The sequence below is a fragment of the Pavona decussata genome, unplaced genomic scaffold (genome assembly GCF_977016875.1).
Source record: "Pavona decussata unplaced genomic scaffold, jaPavDecu1.1 SCAFFOLD_300, whole genome shotgun sequence".
Taxonomy (NCBI): domain Eukaryota; kingdom Metazoa; phylum Cnidaria; class Anthozoa; order Scleractinia; family Agariciidae; genus Pavona; species Pavona decussata.
The window spans coordinates 3,284,529-3,298,921 of record NW_028145697.1 but is presented as its reverse complement, the minus strand read 5'-3'; the positions used below and the strand labels follow the sequence as shown (position 1 = coordinate 3,298,921).

General features: G+C 36.4%; 1 protein-coding gene and 2 long non-coding RNA genes across 3 annotated transcripts; 2 read left to right on the top strand and 1 right to left on the bottom strand.

Moving 5' to 3' along the window:
* Window positions 1-1,163: 1,163 nt before the first annotated feature.
* On the top strand, window positions 1,164-5,412 carry LOC146454666 (uncharacterized). Its single transcript, XR_014859183.1, has 2 exons — window positions 1,164-1,514; window positions 2,575-5,412. It is a non-coding gene; the product is annotated as an uncharacterized LOC146454666 (long non-coding RNA).
* Window positions 4,539-7,425, bottom strand: LOC146454665 (uncharacterized). Its single transcript, XR_014859184.1, has 2 exons — window positions 7,070-7,425; window positions 4,539-4,672 (listed from the first exon to the last, which is right to left on the bottom strand). It is a non-coding gene; the product is annotated as an uncharacterized LOC146454665 (long non-coding RNA).
* A 43-nt stretch (window positions 7,426-7,468) lies between these two features.
* LOC146454664 (inactive selenide, water dikinase-like protein) lies at window positions 7,469-14,042 on the top strand. The gene is made up of 4 exons (XM_085095063.1): window positions 7,469-8,015; window positions 8,809-8,899; window positions 9,934-10,246; window positions 13,057-14,042. The coding sequence occupies exons 1-4, from the start codon at window positions 7,657-7,659 to the stop codon at window positions 13,209-13,211; spliced, it is 918 nt and encodes a 305-aa protein (XP_084951189.1). The 5' UTR covers window positions 7,469-7,656; the 3' UTR covers window positions 13,212-14,042.
* The last annotated feature ends 351 nt before the right edge of the window (window positions 14,043-14,393 follow it).

Below are 14,393 nucleotides of genomic sequence, written 5' to 3'. Positions count from 1 at the left end.
TCCAGTGCTTGTACCTCCTAAATCCGATCGTAAATATTCCCATACAAACTCTTACATTTTCGCCGTGACCGCTATTAGTGCTATTACACAAGATGATCATCGCTCACAGCTTGGGCTTGGGCCACCTGTGTATGGGACAAATTTTGGAACCCACATTGACATCAATTTCAAATAACTAATGAAGGTCATAAGGGGCATAACTGACCGATAGTACTCTTAGATAATTTCTTCTTGTTGTTTTGGCTAAGATTTGCTGGACTTTTGCATCCTTTAGGAAATGTTGCCCTGAGATCTGCTTCAATGAAAATGAGGAAACTTTTCCTTGTATCCTTGAAATTTTTTTCAATAAAAATCCTACAGTCCCAGATACGGTTGACGTCACATTTAAAAGAAAATGTAAGTAATGAGCTGAGCCTATGTTGTAAAACGAAAAGTTTATACAGTGTATATGCAAATTATTACAAAATGTGTTCCAAAAGAAAATCAGAAATTTTTGTTACAGTTAAACTGCAAGCGTACTATCAAGCAGTGGAATGAAAATTAGAAACTAGCAATACATTTATTAACAAACATGGTGCTCTAGACTCTTCTTTATGCTCCGTATAAAAAGATAAAAGGAGTTCAAGTTTGAAGTTAGCCGTTTGTTTACGTCTCGGCTCATGTTGGTCAATATTGTCCCTTCTCCCAGTTGTTGACATCTCTGCAAGTAAATTTAACATGTAGCAACGACGTTGTAATTCATCACCAAGTCGAAACTGAATCTTTCTATTGTCCAGGAAAAGATAATGTTTGGCAGGGAAACTAATAAACACAGTCAGCGTTTCTTCTTTTTTTCCCTCAATCTTGGTTGTGAAGATTGTGGAGTTCCTTGTCCGTGAAGTTTTCGACTTTTGCTGTCTTTTTCTTGTAAGATGTCTTCTTCCTCTATCGGTTTATTTGAAGGAACCACGACAATCGCCAGAATGCAAATAAGCTGGAAAATCCCACCCAGAAAAAGTCCATAATGAAGAACCAACTCCCAAAACGACTTCTGTTCTGTGTATTCTTCCATGTTTGTTTGCGTCTGTCTTCAGTGGTTCTTTGTCATGTAAGTGTAGCAAAAAGTATCTGTATAATAAAAGTGACGTTTACATGAGGTTGAGAAAAGATAACATCGGCCTAAGGGAGGTGACGTCATCGGGTTATTCTTCGGAGCAGCCACGAACCGAGATCCGATTATACCGGAAATTGACCTGCATTCACTCACTTTCAGTAGTAATGGCGGACGACGTCGGGGAAATAAAGACTTCGAACGTTTGTTAGGATTCGTTATGGTAGAATACAGAGTTCTTTCTACTTTCGTTTCTCGGCGTCTGAACACTGACCTCAAGGATTTTACGTTCGATTTGTGGAAGAAACGTGGAACTATGAAAACAGTCAAGATTTGCTCAGGTAACATCGGCCTACGGGAGGTTAACATCGACCTAAAGGAGGTTAACATCGGCCTACGGGAGGTTAACATCGACCTAAGGGAGGTACGTTTTATAGCACCACGTTTGTATCGTATGTGTTATACTGGCACAATCGTAGACATGGAAAGCTTATTTGCAAGCATTAAAACTTACAATCTTGCAGGAGCTTTTCTTATTATTGACCTGAGTGTGATTTCATTAATTTTATCACCAACTCATAACATCCACCTACAGGAGGTTAACATCTATCTAAGGGAGGTACAGTGGCTTGCAGTGTATATTTTATAAGTTATGTATCATAAAAGTCAATTCATAGGCATAGAAGGTTACTCTCTAGCAGGGAAACTTGGGATCATAAGGAGCTTTTCTATCATTGACTTGAATTTCATAAATATTTTCATTTTTACCAACTCATAACATCCGCCTACAGGAGGTAAACATCTACCTAATGGAGGTTATGGTATTATAATAAGGAAGGATGGACTTGAAGAAAGCTTACGAATCTTAAGGGGCTTTTGCATTTCGTGCACATGCCATTTTAGAATAAATTTATTTATAAAGAGTTATTATTATTATTATTATTATTATTATTGTTATTATTATTATTATCATTATTATTTGAAAAACCTTTTAATCTCACTATAAAAGAATTAGATTAATGAGAGTTTTCTCATTTTTTTATTTACACTCAACATGGAATATAATATATTATTATCAATATTATTTTTTGGCAACACACTGACCTATACTGGGCCATTTATATTCATCTAATGAAACAATTTTACAGCCATAAAGATTTGCTGTGAGAGGTGTTATGGGTTTAAATAGAAAAAATGCAGGTGCATTAAAATAGCATAATAGCTGTTATGATGATTAAAGGCAATTGTTTTCTTGTTGTTGTCGTTTTTTCTTGGTTGACCCCATCAACCTGTAATTTCCACATTAAATTTTGCTAGAAGTGACTGTTTATGACTGTTGAAATGATAGATCATTTTTAAAAATATAACCCTTAATATGTCAGAATTTATTTTAATTTAATTTGTGATCACTTACAAGAGGTTTGACTGTTTGACTGCTTACTACAGTACATTAACAATATTGGTTTTATTTTATTTCTTTTCAGAATGCAATACTTAAACTGTGCAGACCGCTGAAGAAACTGCTACTTCAAAGACACCTATGACTCATCAATTCATCAAAAGACATTGTGTACAACAGATGTTGTTGAACTGTTATTGTCAAGCTTGACCTCTCGTCATGTGGCAAAATTATGTAAAATTTGATATTCAAGTTTGTAGGGTTAATTGACGGAGGATCTCCCATATAATGATGGATTGGATGCAAATGGTCATAATTTTGTTCCTCTCTGGCAGGAAATTGTGTAGATTGGTATATATGTACCACTTAGAGTGCAAAGATACAAAATGACCAACATTTTTAAGTAAATTTATGTTTCATTGGAAGAAAGATTCTTAGTCCTTTCTAGAACTTAAGGACCGTGCCTACTATTGTTACTGTGCATACGTTCTGTGCATCTGGAGATACTCAGGTGTCCTATGGGTGGTGCCTACTATTACAGGGATATTTTTGCGCGGTTTAAAACTATGCGGAGAAAACAGAACTTAGCAAGTGATTTTGGTATCCAAAAAGAAAATTGGGGGGAAATCATGCATTTTTCAGAGATAATAAAGCTTCAATTTGGAAAAAAGCGCCATACATTGCTTTGTATTTTGCTGCTTTTTAGAATAATATTGTTGCTTGGTTATCTCTAAAAAATGCGTGGTTACCCCCAATTTCCTTAAATTTGGCTTTTAATACCGGCTACCAAGATCTGCTTTTCCCGCATAGTGATAAACCGTGCAAAAATACTTCGCTATTGGTAGGCACCGTCCTTAAGCAGTTGTGAAAAGAAATCCAAAAAAAATAACTGAGGATCTTTCTTCTACTTAATCTTTCACCTGATATTGAAATGTATCTTTCAAATATCCATATTCAATTACAGTTATGGTTGCTAACCTTTATGGCTATTGAGTCAAAAAGATATGACATAAAGAGCTATTATTTTGTAAGTCAACAAATCTGTACCTCAAGTAAAGGTCAAAATGAAATTGAGCCATGCCATGAACCTTTGAGTGTGCTTTTCAAAAGATCCAAATGACCACCCCTAAATGTTTTCATTTTCATGTTTTAAGCTCATGACGTGTCATTTGTTATCAAGTAAGCTCTATGCTTCTAAATATGGGTGGAACTTTGTCATTAGTTGGAGAACAAGTCAAATTTGAACAAAAAATAAATGCCTTGTCCCCCCCCCCCCCCCCCCCACTCCCACATGGCATTTGACCATGTACCATGCCTGGGAAGAAGGGAATTGAATTTGGCTGGGGTAGAGAAATTGAACTGAATTTACACTGTACCTTTGGCATTGGAGAATTTGGACTTTTCTCTTTTTTTTTTTCTTCTTCTGTTTGAATACAATAATTATTGAACAACTGAGACAATATAATATATAATGCTCTTTATTCATAATGATAGTACAAGAGAGTGCATGGTAATAAGTAATACCTGTAAATCGATATTGAGATGCCGAAGCTGGGGGCTTATATGGCACAATTCATACAGGAGATTGGTCAAAATGGTGCAATTACTTTACAGTTTACAAATAAATAAATAAATAAATAGATAAATATTAATGTTAATAATAGTGGTGATAATAATAATAATAATAACTTAAATGAAAAAAAATTAAATAAATAACAAAAAAAATATTAAATTAAGCTAAGCCGTGTATACGAGAGTTCAAAAGGACATGAATTCACAATTTGATTGGAAGTTATCTCTAAGTTCTGGTCTACAATTCGAGATAGTAAGCGAATTACCTAAATCAAGAGGGTTGTCATTCCAAATTTGAGGGCCTTGTGCATGAAGTGCAAAAGCCCCTTAAAATTCATAAGCTTTCTTCAAGTCAATTCTTCCCTATAATAATACATACTTGCATGGTGCTATAATCATCATGACCTCCCTCAGGTAGATGTTTACCTCCTGTATACGCAGGTGGAATTGTTATCACTTGGTAAAAATAAAATGAAATTCAAGTCAATGATAAAAAAGCTCCTTATGATCCCAAGTTTCCCTGCTGAAGAGTCTTTTGGGGAATTAATGAGTCATAGGTGTCTTTGAAGTAGCTGTTTCTTCAGTGGTCTGTGCAGTTTAAGTATTGCATTCTGAAAAGAAATAAAATAAAACCAATATTGTTAATGTACTGTAGTAAGCAATGAGAGAGTAATGTACAATCGTCTTTTAAGGTTTCTTAATAATCATAACATTCTCTCTGACAATCAGTATGGTTTTCGCAAGCATCACTCCACGGCTAGCGCTTATGCTCTTACTTGTTTATATGACAAAATCTCTTCCGCCATTGACAATAAGGAATGCACAGTTGGTATTTTTATAGACTTGTCCAAGGCCTTTGACACCGTTGATCATAACATTTTGATTTCAAAATTAGAGCATTATGGTGTTCGTGGCACTTCACTTAGAGGGTTCGAAAGCTATCTAAGCAATAGACAACAATATGTGGAATTTAATGGTGTCAGTTCGGAGTCTTGCGAAATTAAGTGCGGGGTGCCTCAGGGTTCTATACTAGGTCCCCTACTCTTTCTACTCTATATAAATGATCTGTGTAACGTGTCAAAGGTCGTGGATTTTATTCTTTTTGCAGATGATACAAACATATTTTTCTCCCACAAAGATTTTAACTTGCTTCCTGGAATCTTGAATTCTGAAAATTCTGAAATGCTTAAATTAACTCAATGGTGTCTAGCAAACAAGCTGTCCATTAACTTTAAAAAATCAAATTTTATGGTTTTTAGACCACCCCAAAGGAGGAAAACACTTGATATATCTATTCAAATTGACAACAATGCAATTGAACGTGTGAAAGAGACAGTATTTTTAGGTGTTATCCTCAATGAGCATCTGTCATGGAAGCCTCACATTCTTAGCGTTTCTAGAAAAATATCAAAATCAATAGGTATTATTTATAAGTCTAGTTTTTGCCTTCCCAAAACCTCCTTACGCTCCTTGTACTATAGTCTAGTTTACCCTTACTTAATTTATTGTGCTTCTGTGTGGGGATCGACATATCAGTCTAATTTAAATCGGATTATTGTTCTGCAAAAGAAGATAATCAGAATAATATCTAAAGTTTCTTTTGATGCTCATACTTGTGTTCTTTTTAAAGAACAGGAGATTTTAAAATTCTCTGACATTTATTTATACCAAATAGGTAAATTTATGTATCTTTTTAAAAGAAGCTTACTTCCAAATTATTTTCGCGATATGTTTACTCTTGCAAGCCAGATACATTCTTATAATACAAGAAATTCCAACCTTTTCTATAAATAGGATAGAATAGGAATTTCAGTGGAATCCACGGGCTGGCTCTTCCATCCACTGTTTCCAGGTCGAATTGGAATTTGGAAATGTTGGTTTTTGTGGAGGGAGGAAAACCGGAGTACCCGGAGAAAAACCCTCGGAGCAGGGACGAGAACCAACAACAAACTCAACCCACATATGACGCCGAGACCGGGAATCGAACCCGGGCCACATTGGTGGGAGGCAAGTGCTCTCACCACTGCGCCATCCCTGCTCCCACATATACCTTATACCTTCTATATACCTTATTGTCGAACTAATCTTCGTATCATCTTTAATGTATTTATGTTGTATTTTTTGGTTAATGGCAAATAAAAAATGAAGCAGTCAAACAGTCAAACCTCTTGTAAGTCAGATCACAAATTAAATTAAAATAAATTCTGACATATTAAGGGTTATATTTTTTAAAAATGATCTATCATTTCTACAGTCATAAACAGTCACTTCTAGCAAAATTTAATGTGGAAATTACAGGTTGATGGGGTCAACCAAGAAAAAAATGACAACAACAACAAGAGAACAATTGCCTTTCACTGTATTCCATGTTATGAGTGTAAATAAAAAAATGAGAAAACTCTCATTTATCTCATTCTAGTGAGATTAAAAGGCTTTTCAAATAATAATAATAATAATAATAATAATAATAATAATAATAATAATAATAATAATAATATATTATCATTATTATTATTATTTATAAATAAATTTATTCTAAAATGGCATGTACAAGAAATGCAAAAGCCCCTTAAGATTCGTAAGCTTTCTTCAAGTCCATCCTTCCTTATTATAATACCATAACCTCCCTTAGGTAGATGTTTACCTCCTACAGGCGGATGTTATGAGTTGGTAAAAATGAAAATTATGACATTCAAGTCAATGAAAGAAAAGCTCCTTATGATCCCAAGTTTCCCTGCTAGAGAGTAAGCTTCTATGCCTATGAATTGACTTTTGTAATACATAAGTTATAAAATGTACACTGTGAGCCACTGTACCTCCCTTAGGTAGATGTTAACCTCCTGTAGGTGGATGTTATGAGTTGGCAATAAATGAAATGACACTCAGGTCAATGATTACTGAAAAGCTCCTGCAAGATTGTAAGTTTTAATGCTTGCAAATAAGCTTTCCATGTCTACGATTGTGCCAGTATAACACATACGATACAAACGTGGTGCTATAAAACGTACCTCCCTTAGGTCGATGTTAACCTCCCGTAGGCCGATGTTAACCTCCTTTAGGTCGATGTTAACCTCCCGTAGGCCGATGTTACCTGAGCAAATCTTGACTGTTTTCATAGTTCCACGTTTCTTCCACAAATCGAACGTAAAATCCTTGAGGTCAGTGTTCAGACGCCGAGAAACGAAAGTAGAAAGAACTCTGTATTCTACCATAACGAATCCTAACAAACGTTCGAAGTCTTTATTTCCCCGACGTCGTCCGCCATTACTACTGAAAGAGAGTGAATGCAGGTCAATTTCCGGTATAATCGGATCTCGGTTCGTGGCTGCTCCGAAGAATAACCCGATGACGTCACCTCCCTTAGGCCGATGTTATCTTTTCTCAACCTTTACATGAGGTATTGAGTGGACGTTCCATCTTGAAAATGGAGGGGAGTAAGAAATTCGACCCTAAAGACTATGGTTTACCAGAAACATTTCGTCTCATAAACTACACCAAACTCAAGGGATGAGGATGTAAAGTCCCTCAGGAGGAGCTGCTCAAACTCCTGGAGGGACTTGGTGAGAAGAAAGGCGAGGGGAAAATTGGTGTTGGAATGGACAGTTGTGTTCTCCCCACCAGGCACCAGGGAATCAGCATTGTTCAGACCACAGATTTTTTCTACCCTCTTGTCGATGATCCTTACATGCAAGGAAAGATCGCCTGCGCCAACGTTCTAAGTGATCTGTACGCCATGGGAGTCACTGAGTGTGACAACATGCTCATGCTTCTTGGTGTAAGTAATCAGATGACGTTGATGGAGCGAAAAATTGTTACCCCTCTTGTGATCAAGGGATTCAATGACTTGGCTTTAGAAGCTGGTACAACAGTGAATGGAGGACAGACAGTGCTTAATCCTTGGTTCATTGTCGGTGGAGTGGCTTCCAGTGTTGTGTCCAATAACGAGTTTATTATGTGAGTTTTGAGTCACATTCATATTTTATTGATTAACCATTTTTTCACCAAGAAGTAAGAAAAACGCTCCAAAGTTTCCCAGTTTTAGCATGCATTGCGGATTTCATGCATTAAATGTGGATCCATATTTATCATTTGAATTTCAAAGAATTTCATCACACGAAACTGTCAGTACGTTCAAGCTGATGAAAATTCCTAGTAAATTAGCTTTGGTACAAACAATTAAAAAAACCAAACCTCCCAGGATTTAGCAAGCATTTAGTCTGATGCAGCTCCTAAAACATAGATAAATTATTCTGAACAAGAAGATAGAACAATATTGCCAGCAGCAGTAGACTGTTACCTTACTGAAAAGAACAGCAACAGAGACAGTCTTGGCCACACAAACAATTTCTACACCACATTCAAATAAAAGGGGAATTCAAACAAATCATTGTATTTACCCCAGCCCATCTTATAGATGCTACAATTGTGGATAAAACTTGTAAAGAAAACTGTAAATTTGAGAATAGCAAACCTTGGAATTGGGAGATCAACTAAAAGTTTCTGTGAAATTTTGTTAATCGAAGCCAACAAAGTATTACTCAACATCATCTTGATCAGGAAAAACCTCATTTGCATTTACTTTCAACACACAATTTACATGTGTGACTACAAAACTAATTCTGTCCGAAGACCGTGTCAGTTGGTCGCCAACAGTTTTGTCCATGATTGTAGTTAATGGAAGTGGAATAAGATTCAAGTCAAAATAAAATGCCTTATGTTATATTGTTATTTTCTTTATTATTGTCAGGCCAGAGAATGCAGTTGTTGGTGATGTGTTGGTTCTCACTAAGCCTCTTGGAACTCAAATTGTGGTAAATGCACACCAATGGCTTGAGGATGTAAGTGCTCTCTCTAACTTGCATCCATATCTATTATGTTTTGAGCAACTTCACAATGACTGTAAAAAGCAATTTGACCCTAAAATTATGTGAGAAAATCCATAACTCACTTTTGAGGCTTCAAATACAATCTGACATTATCAAATTTGCCGGCTTCTGGATATCTGAAATTTAAAGATATTTTTCTTGTGCACCACCCCCCCATCATTAACCCATTCAGCCCCCTAAAAATATGGCCCAAGTCAATGCAGTTACACCCCAAAGCTTGAGGCAGTATCCCATAAAATAAATGCCCCTCCACTTTCTCATAAATCGCCCCATTTTCCTTTAGTTTCTATGAATGTCTGTAGCAAACTAGTTGAAAGATGCATGAAAATGCAGCCAGGACCCGTCACATTAATATTGGAAAAAGATGATTTTTTTGGATTCTGGGGGTTAAGTGGTAGCTAAATAAAAAGCCACTTCTATTTGGGAGGTTTGTAAGTCCCTTATGGGAACCTGTAAGATTCAATGTATCTGGGAGAATTGGCACCTATGTGTAATTGTAAAAACGACAGATAAAGGTGATAAAAAGAAAAAAAGCTGAGAACTGCTTCACAATCATACGTTCCTCTAAAAACCATTACTAAGTAAACGCCATATGGAGTATAATCACTAGCTACATGTATTAATGGGAATGAAATTATTGTGGCTGGAACATTGTTTTTGGCAGATGGACTGAATCTTTGTTGAACTGTATTGTATTTTTAATCACATGCAACTAAACTTTTGCACGCTTTTCTATAATATATGACTACCCACATAATAGGACCTACACAATTTTGAAAAATGATGACATGGAATCATTGAAACGTCAGTCAACAGTAATATTCATTGTTATTGCTTGTTGTTATTTTTTATTGTTTATCATAAACCTCCATTATTAGAATTGTGAATAGTGTTGCAAAAACATGGGGGATAAAGCACCACTGAATTTTGATGGACAGCCTGCCAACTCTGGAACAAACTTTGACCTTTTTGTTTTGTTCTAACAGCCAAAGTGGTGGGGACGTATCAAGGATGTTACAACAACTGAAGAAGTAGAGAAGGCCTATCAGGATGCAATGCACTGCATGGCGAGATTGAACTGCAATGCTGCTCGATTGATGCACAAATATGATGCTCATGGGGCAACAGATGTGACTGGATTTGGAATTCTTGGCCATGCATGTAATTTGGCAGCTAACCAAAAGTCAGAAGTCTCTTTCGTTTTGCACACACTTCCCATATTGGCAAACATGGTTAAAATATTCAAGGCTTGTGGAATTAATTTCAAGTTACTGGAGGGATTTTCTGCTGAGACTTCAGGTACATTATATATATTGACAATGTTTTAAAACTATTGATACAGTGGAACGTTACTAACAAGATTTGTACACCGTAGTTAAATTGCCATTCATTGATTAGATTATGTAGTAAAAAGTCAAGCTTTGAAGTCTGTCATCATTTGTGATTAGACTTCAATAATCTTATCAATCCTCTCTGGTGGTCAGTCACATATACCAGGAACTTAATTATTCCTATTTTTCCATGTAACGAAGGTTTCAACATTATTTGGGACATTCAGAAGCTGCCTCTCTCCTCTCATAAGAAATGTCCCTTTAATAGAGGTCACTGATAAAAAAATTATTTTATTTTAATGTTTTTCCGGGGCAAAGGTTTGTGTCCTTTAAAGGAGGTGTCCCAAAAGAGGTTCGACTGTAATTGTTTAGTTTGTTTCTTAGTGTGCTAGTTATTGTGTTGTGCAAATAACTACATGGAAATCTACGATCAAAATTAATTTGTTATGGCTTCAGAAACCATGACAAACTTGTTAAACATTTTAACTTGTTTGAAAAATTACAAGGTAAATTGTAACTGCTCTTCATTACTGAATACAAGTCTGATCTTGTGCTGCATGTCATGCAAAATTCATGGTGAAATAAATCGAGATTTTCTCTGTTCTTTATAATGGACAATAGATTAGGGCCTGTAAAGATTTTTTTGGTGCATTGGGCAATTTCAGAAAATATCCATACCCAACAACGGACGGCTTCCATGTTTTAACCCCCCCTTGCCCTTGGAAATTCCAAAATGTGTTACCCCCCCCCCCATGCCCTCAGAATTCCATAATCGTGAACCCCTCTCCCCTTCAGAATTTCCGGTTTTTCTGAGAAGTACACTTTCGACTTTAGCAACGCCTATATAAACAAACGAACATGAATTTATGCCTCCTCAGGGCTGTGATCTAGCGGCGCTGGGCGACAGGCTTTACTCTTCAGCGACAAAAAAAACCTACCGCTAGTGGCCAGGCTGTGAAATTTTCTTTTTAAGTTCGAATTTGGCTATAATAATAAACACCATTTACGGCAGTTTTACTCCTCTTTGTTTTCTTGCGCCATTCAACTCCTTTAGGAAAAGTAGGAAACAAGAACAACGCATTGGATGAAAACAAAAATTATTTCTTTTCACCCCTTGTTTTATACATGCACAAAATGCAAATTTATCAGTGATACTTGAATGTTCGATTCCACGTGCCCGAGTCTCTCACGAGTAAACATACATCGTTGCTGTTTTGTAATTATCTACTTTATTTACAAAATGTTACTGAAAAAAAGTAACAGTCATTAACCCTCATACAAGAGCAGCCTTCCAATTGATCGACTCTTACGCCGGAGTACGTGGACAAGATTGCGGCTTTTTCGCGGAATGTAACACAACCGCGTCTGAAATATCTTCGTTGCGCAAGATTATACTTGATTGTACTTGAATCTTTCGAATGAAAACTTCGGAAAAAGCATTTCCTTTTTTAAAAACGTACAACGTCTACGGTAGAATTCGGTAACGAACCAGGGAAACTTCAACGTGGCCGCTCGCTTGCCTTTGAGTAGAGTTTGGTTACATCATCGGCGTAGCGTTACAAATTTGCATAAATATTATCGAGATCATCGAATCTCAAAAGGCGATGTCACGTTTTCTTCATTTCAAATTGTAACCGTGTCTTCCTCTCAAAGATGACTGGAATACCTGTCCACTAAACCCAGTAATAAACGGTGAAGGAAGCGAAACTAAAAGATTGCGACTTTTTCGGCCGCTGTTTCACAAGCTGAGAATGGAAACACGCGCGATCACTACCAGTACGCTGAACATTATGCTTGATTGTACTTTAATCTTTCGAATCAAAACTTCAAAAACAGCATTTCCTTGATTAAAAAACGCGCAATAGCCCCCCCCCCCCCCCCCATGCCCTCAGAATTCCATAATCGTGAACCCCCCCTCCCCTTCGGAAATCCTAAAAGCCGTCCGTGGTATGATATGGATATTTTCTGGAATTCTGGGAAGTGGTAAAATGTTTGTATGGTCTGGTTTGCCTAAAGACTGTTTTCTTGACCTCAATTTCATGTAAGAATCTTACAGGGAACAAGTTTCAGTTACAGGTGAAGTGGCATTAAGGACGCTGCCCACTTTTGTTACTGCGCATATATTCTGCACATCTCAAGATACTCGGCTTTCCTATGGGTGGTGCCTACTAATAGAGGGATATTTTTTTGTGGTTTAAAACTACGTGGAGAAAGCAGAACTTAGAAAGTGCTCTTGGTATCCAAAAAGAAAATTGGGAAAAACCATGCATTTTTCAGGGACAATAAAGCTTCAATCTGAAAAAAAAATGTTATACAGTGCTTTGTATTTTACTGTTTTTTAGAATAATTGATGCTTAATTGTCTCTAAAAAATGTATTGTCACCCCCAATTTTCTTTTTGAAATCCAATAGCCCTTGCTAATTGGGAATAACCGGCCATGCATTTTTCAGGGACAATAAAGCTTCAATCTGAAAAAAAAAATGCCATACAGTGTTTTGTATTTTACTGTTTTCTAGAATAATTGATGCTTAATTGTCTCTAAAAGATGCATGGTTACCCCCAATTATTTTCTTTTTGAAATCCAATAGCCATTGCTGAGATCTACTTTCTCCGCATAGTCGTAAACCACACAAAAATACATCTTTGTTAGTAGGCACCGTCCTAAATTGCATGACTATTAAGTGTTGATAGTACTGTATACTATGTAAATCAAATGTTCCCATTCCTCTTCTTGTTCCAAAGTAAGCTTCAATTTAGTAGACATGTTGTTGGTTGCAGGTGGTCTTCTTGTTTGTCTGCCACGGGACAAGGCTCAGAGTTACTGTGATGAGCTGCAAGTCTTAGATGGACATCCAGCTTGGATTGTGGGTGAAGTGGTGTATGGCAAGAGAGAAGCCAGGATAGACACAGATCCGAAGATAATTGAAGTGTAACCAACCATTCTAGCTACCTGTGTTGACTAACAAACTGGAAATTTCTACACTGTTGTGAAGAAAGTCTACCTGTACCACCTATGTTATACCTATATTCTGACAGAATAATGGTTAAAAATTGGTGATTTCTAACAAGATAATCATGCATCAAATTCATTGTAAAGAACCAGCTTCTATTCCAATTATTGTATTGCTCTATGGCAGTGAAGTATTGATGGCAACAAGAATTGAGCAGCTTGTTGTTGTGTTACTTAGATTAGCAATATTGTCTTCTCTGCAGTATTTATGATGTTGTTTTATATGAAGCTTTTTGGGAAAATCATATTTGAAACCAGAAAGGCTGATGTTTTGGAACAACAAATATAAAGATACACACTCAGAGAAAGACAAGACATATGCGGCTTTGAGGGCATGATGATTTAAAGATTTAGCACTAATCTAGCTATATTTTTATTATTTTAACACGTTCCTGTGATTAGATCCAGTCACCGTTTCCTCCTCGAGCAATGAAATGTTTTGTGGTGCCAGGCAGAGTTAAACAGCTAAATAAAAAAAATCATTTCTTGAGGTCAGAGGATGATAAAATTGATATCGAAATTGATGCAGACTTATCAAAATATTTTATAACAATTTTTGAAGAATTGCTGAGAAGATTTTGGATGGAAGACATACTGTGTCACAAATGGTAATACATGCTTGATGAAACTGAGTAATCTGATGGAATGAAACAGAGAGATAAAATCGGCACATTTTTCTGTAAATTAAATACAAACATAGGTGATATGCTGCTGGTTTGGAATCAGTGTGTAATAAAGGTGGATTTAAAAAGAAGCATAATTCCAATTACACTGCAAGTTGAAATTTTGCCTTGCTTTTGCGATATGTTAATTAGGTGGAGTTCTTTATTTCTGCATTGCTAAGGCTCACTTTCATACCAACATTCCTCCCATTTCTTAAGCATTTTATCCTACTGACCACTAACTTAAAGTGAACACCACTGAGCTATTTTTGCAATAGGTACCAGCACGACAGACACAACTTATAAGACAAATAGGAGACGCCATCACTTCATTTGACTATTATACACCAACAATAATTGGACTCATTCCTGGCCAATCACTTTCTAGTCTCCACAGACAATAACACTACAGCTTAATAGTGAGGAGTCTTAATTTCTGCTAC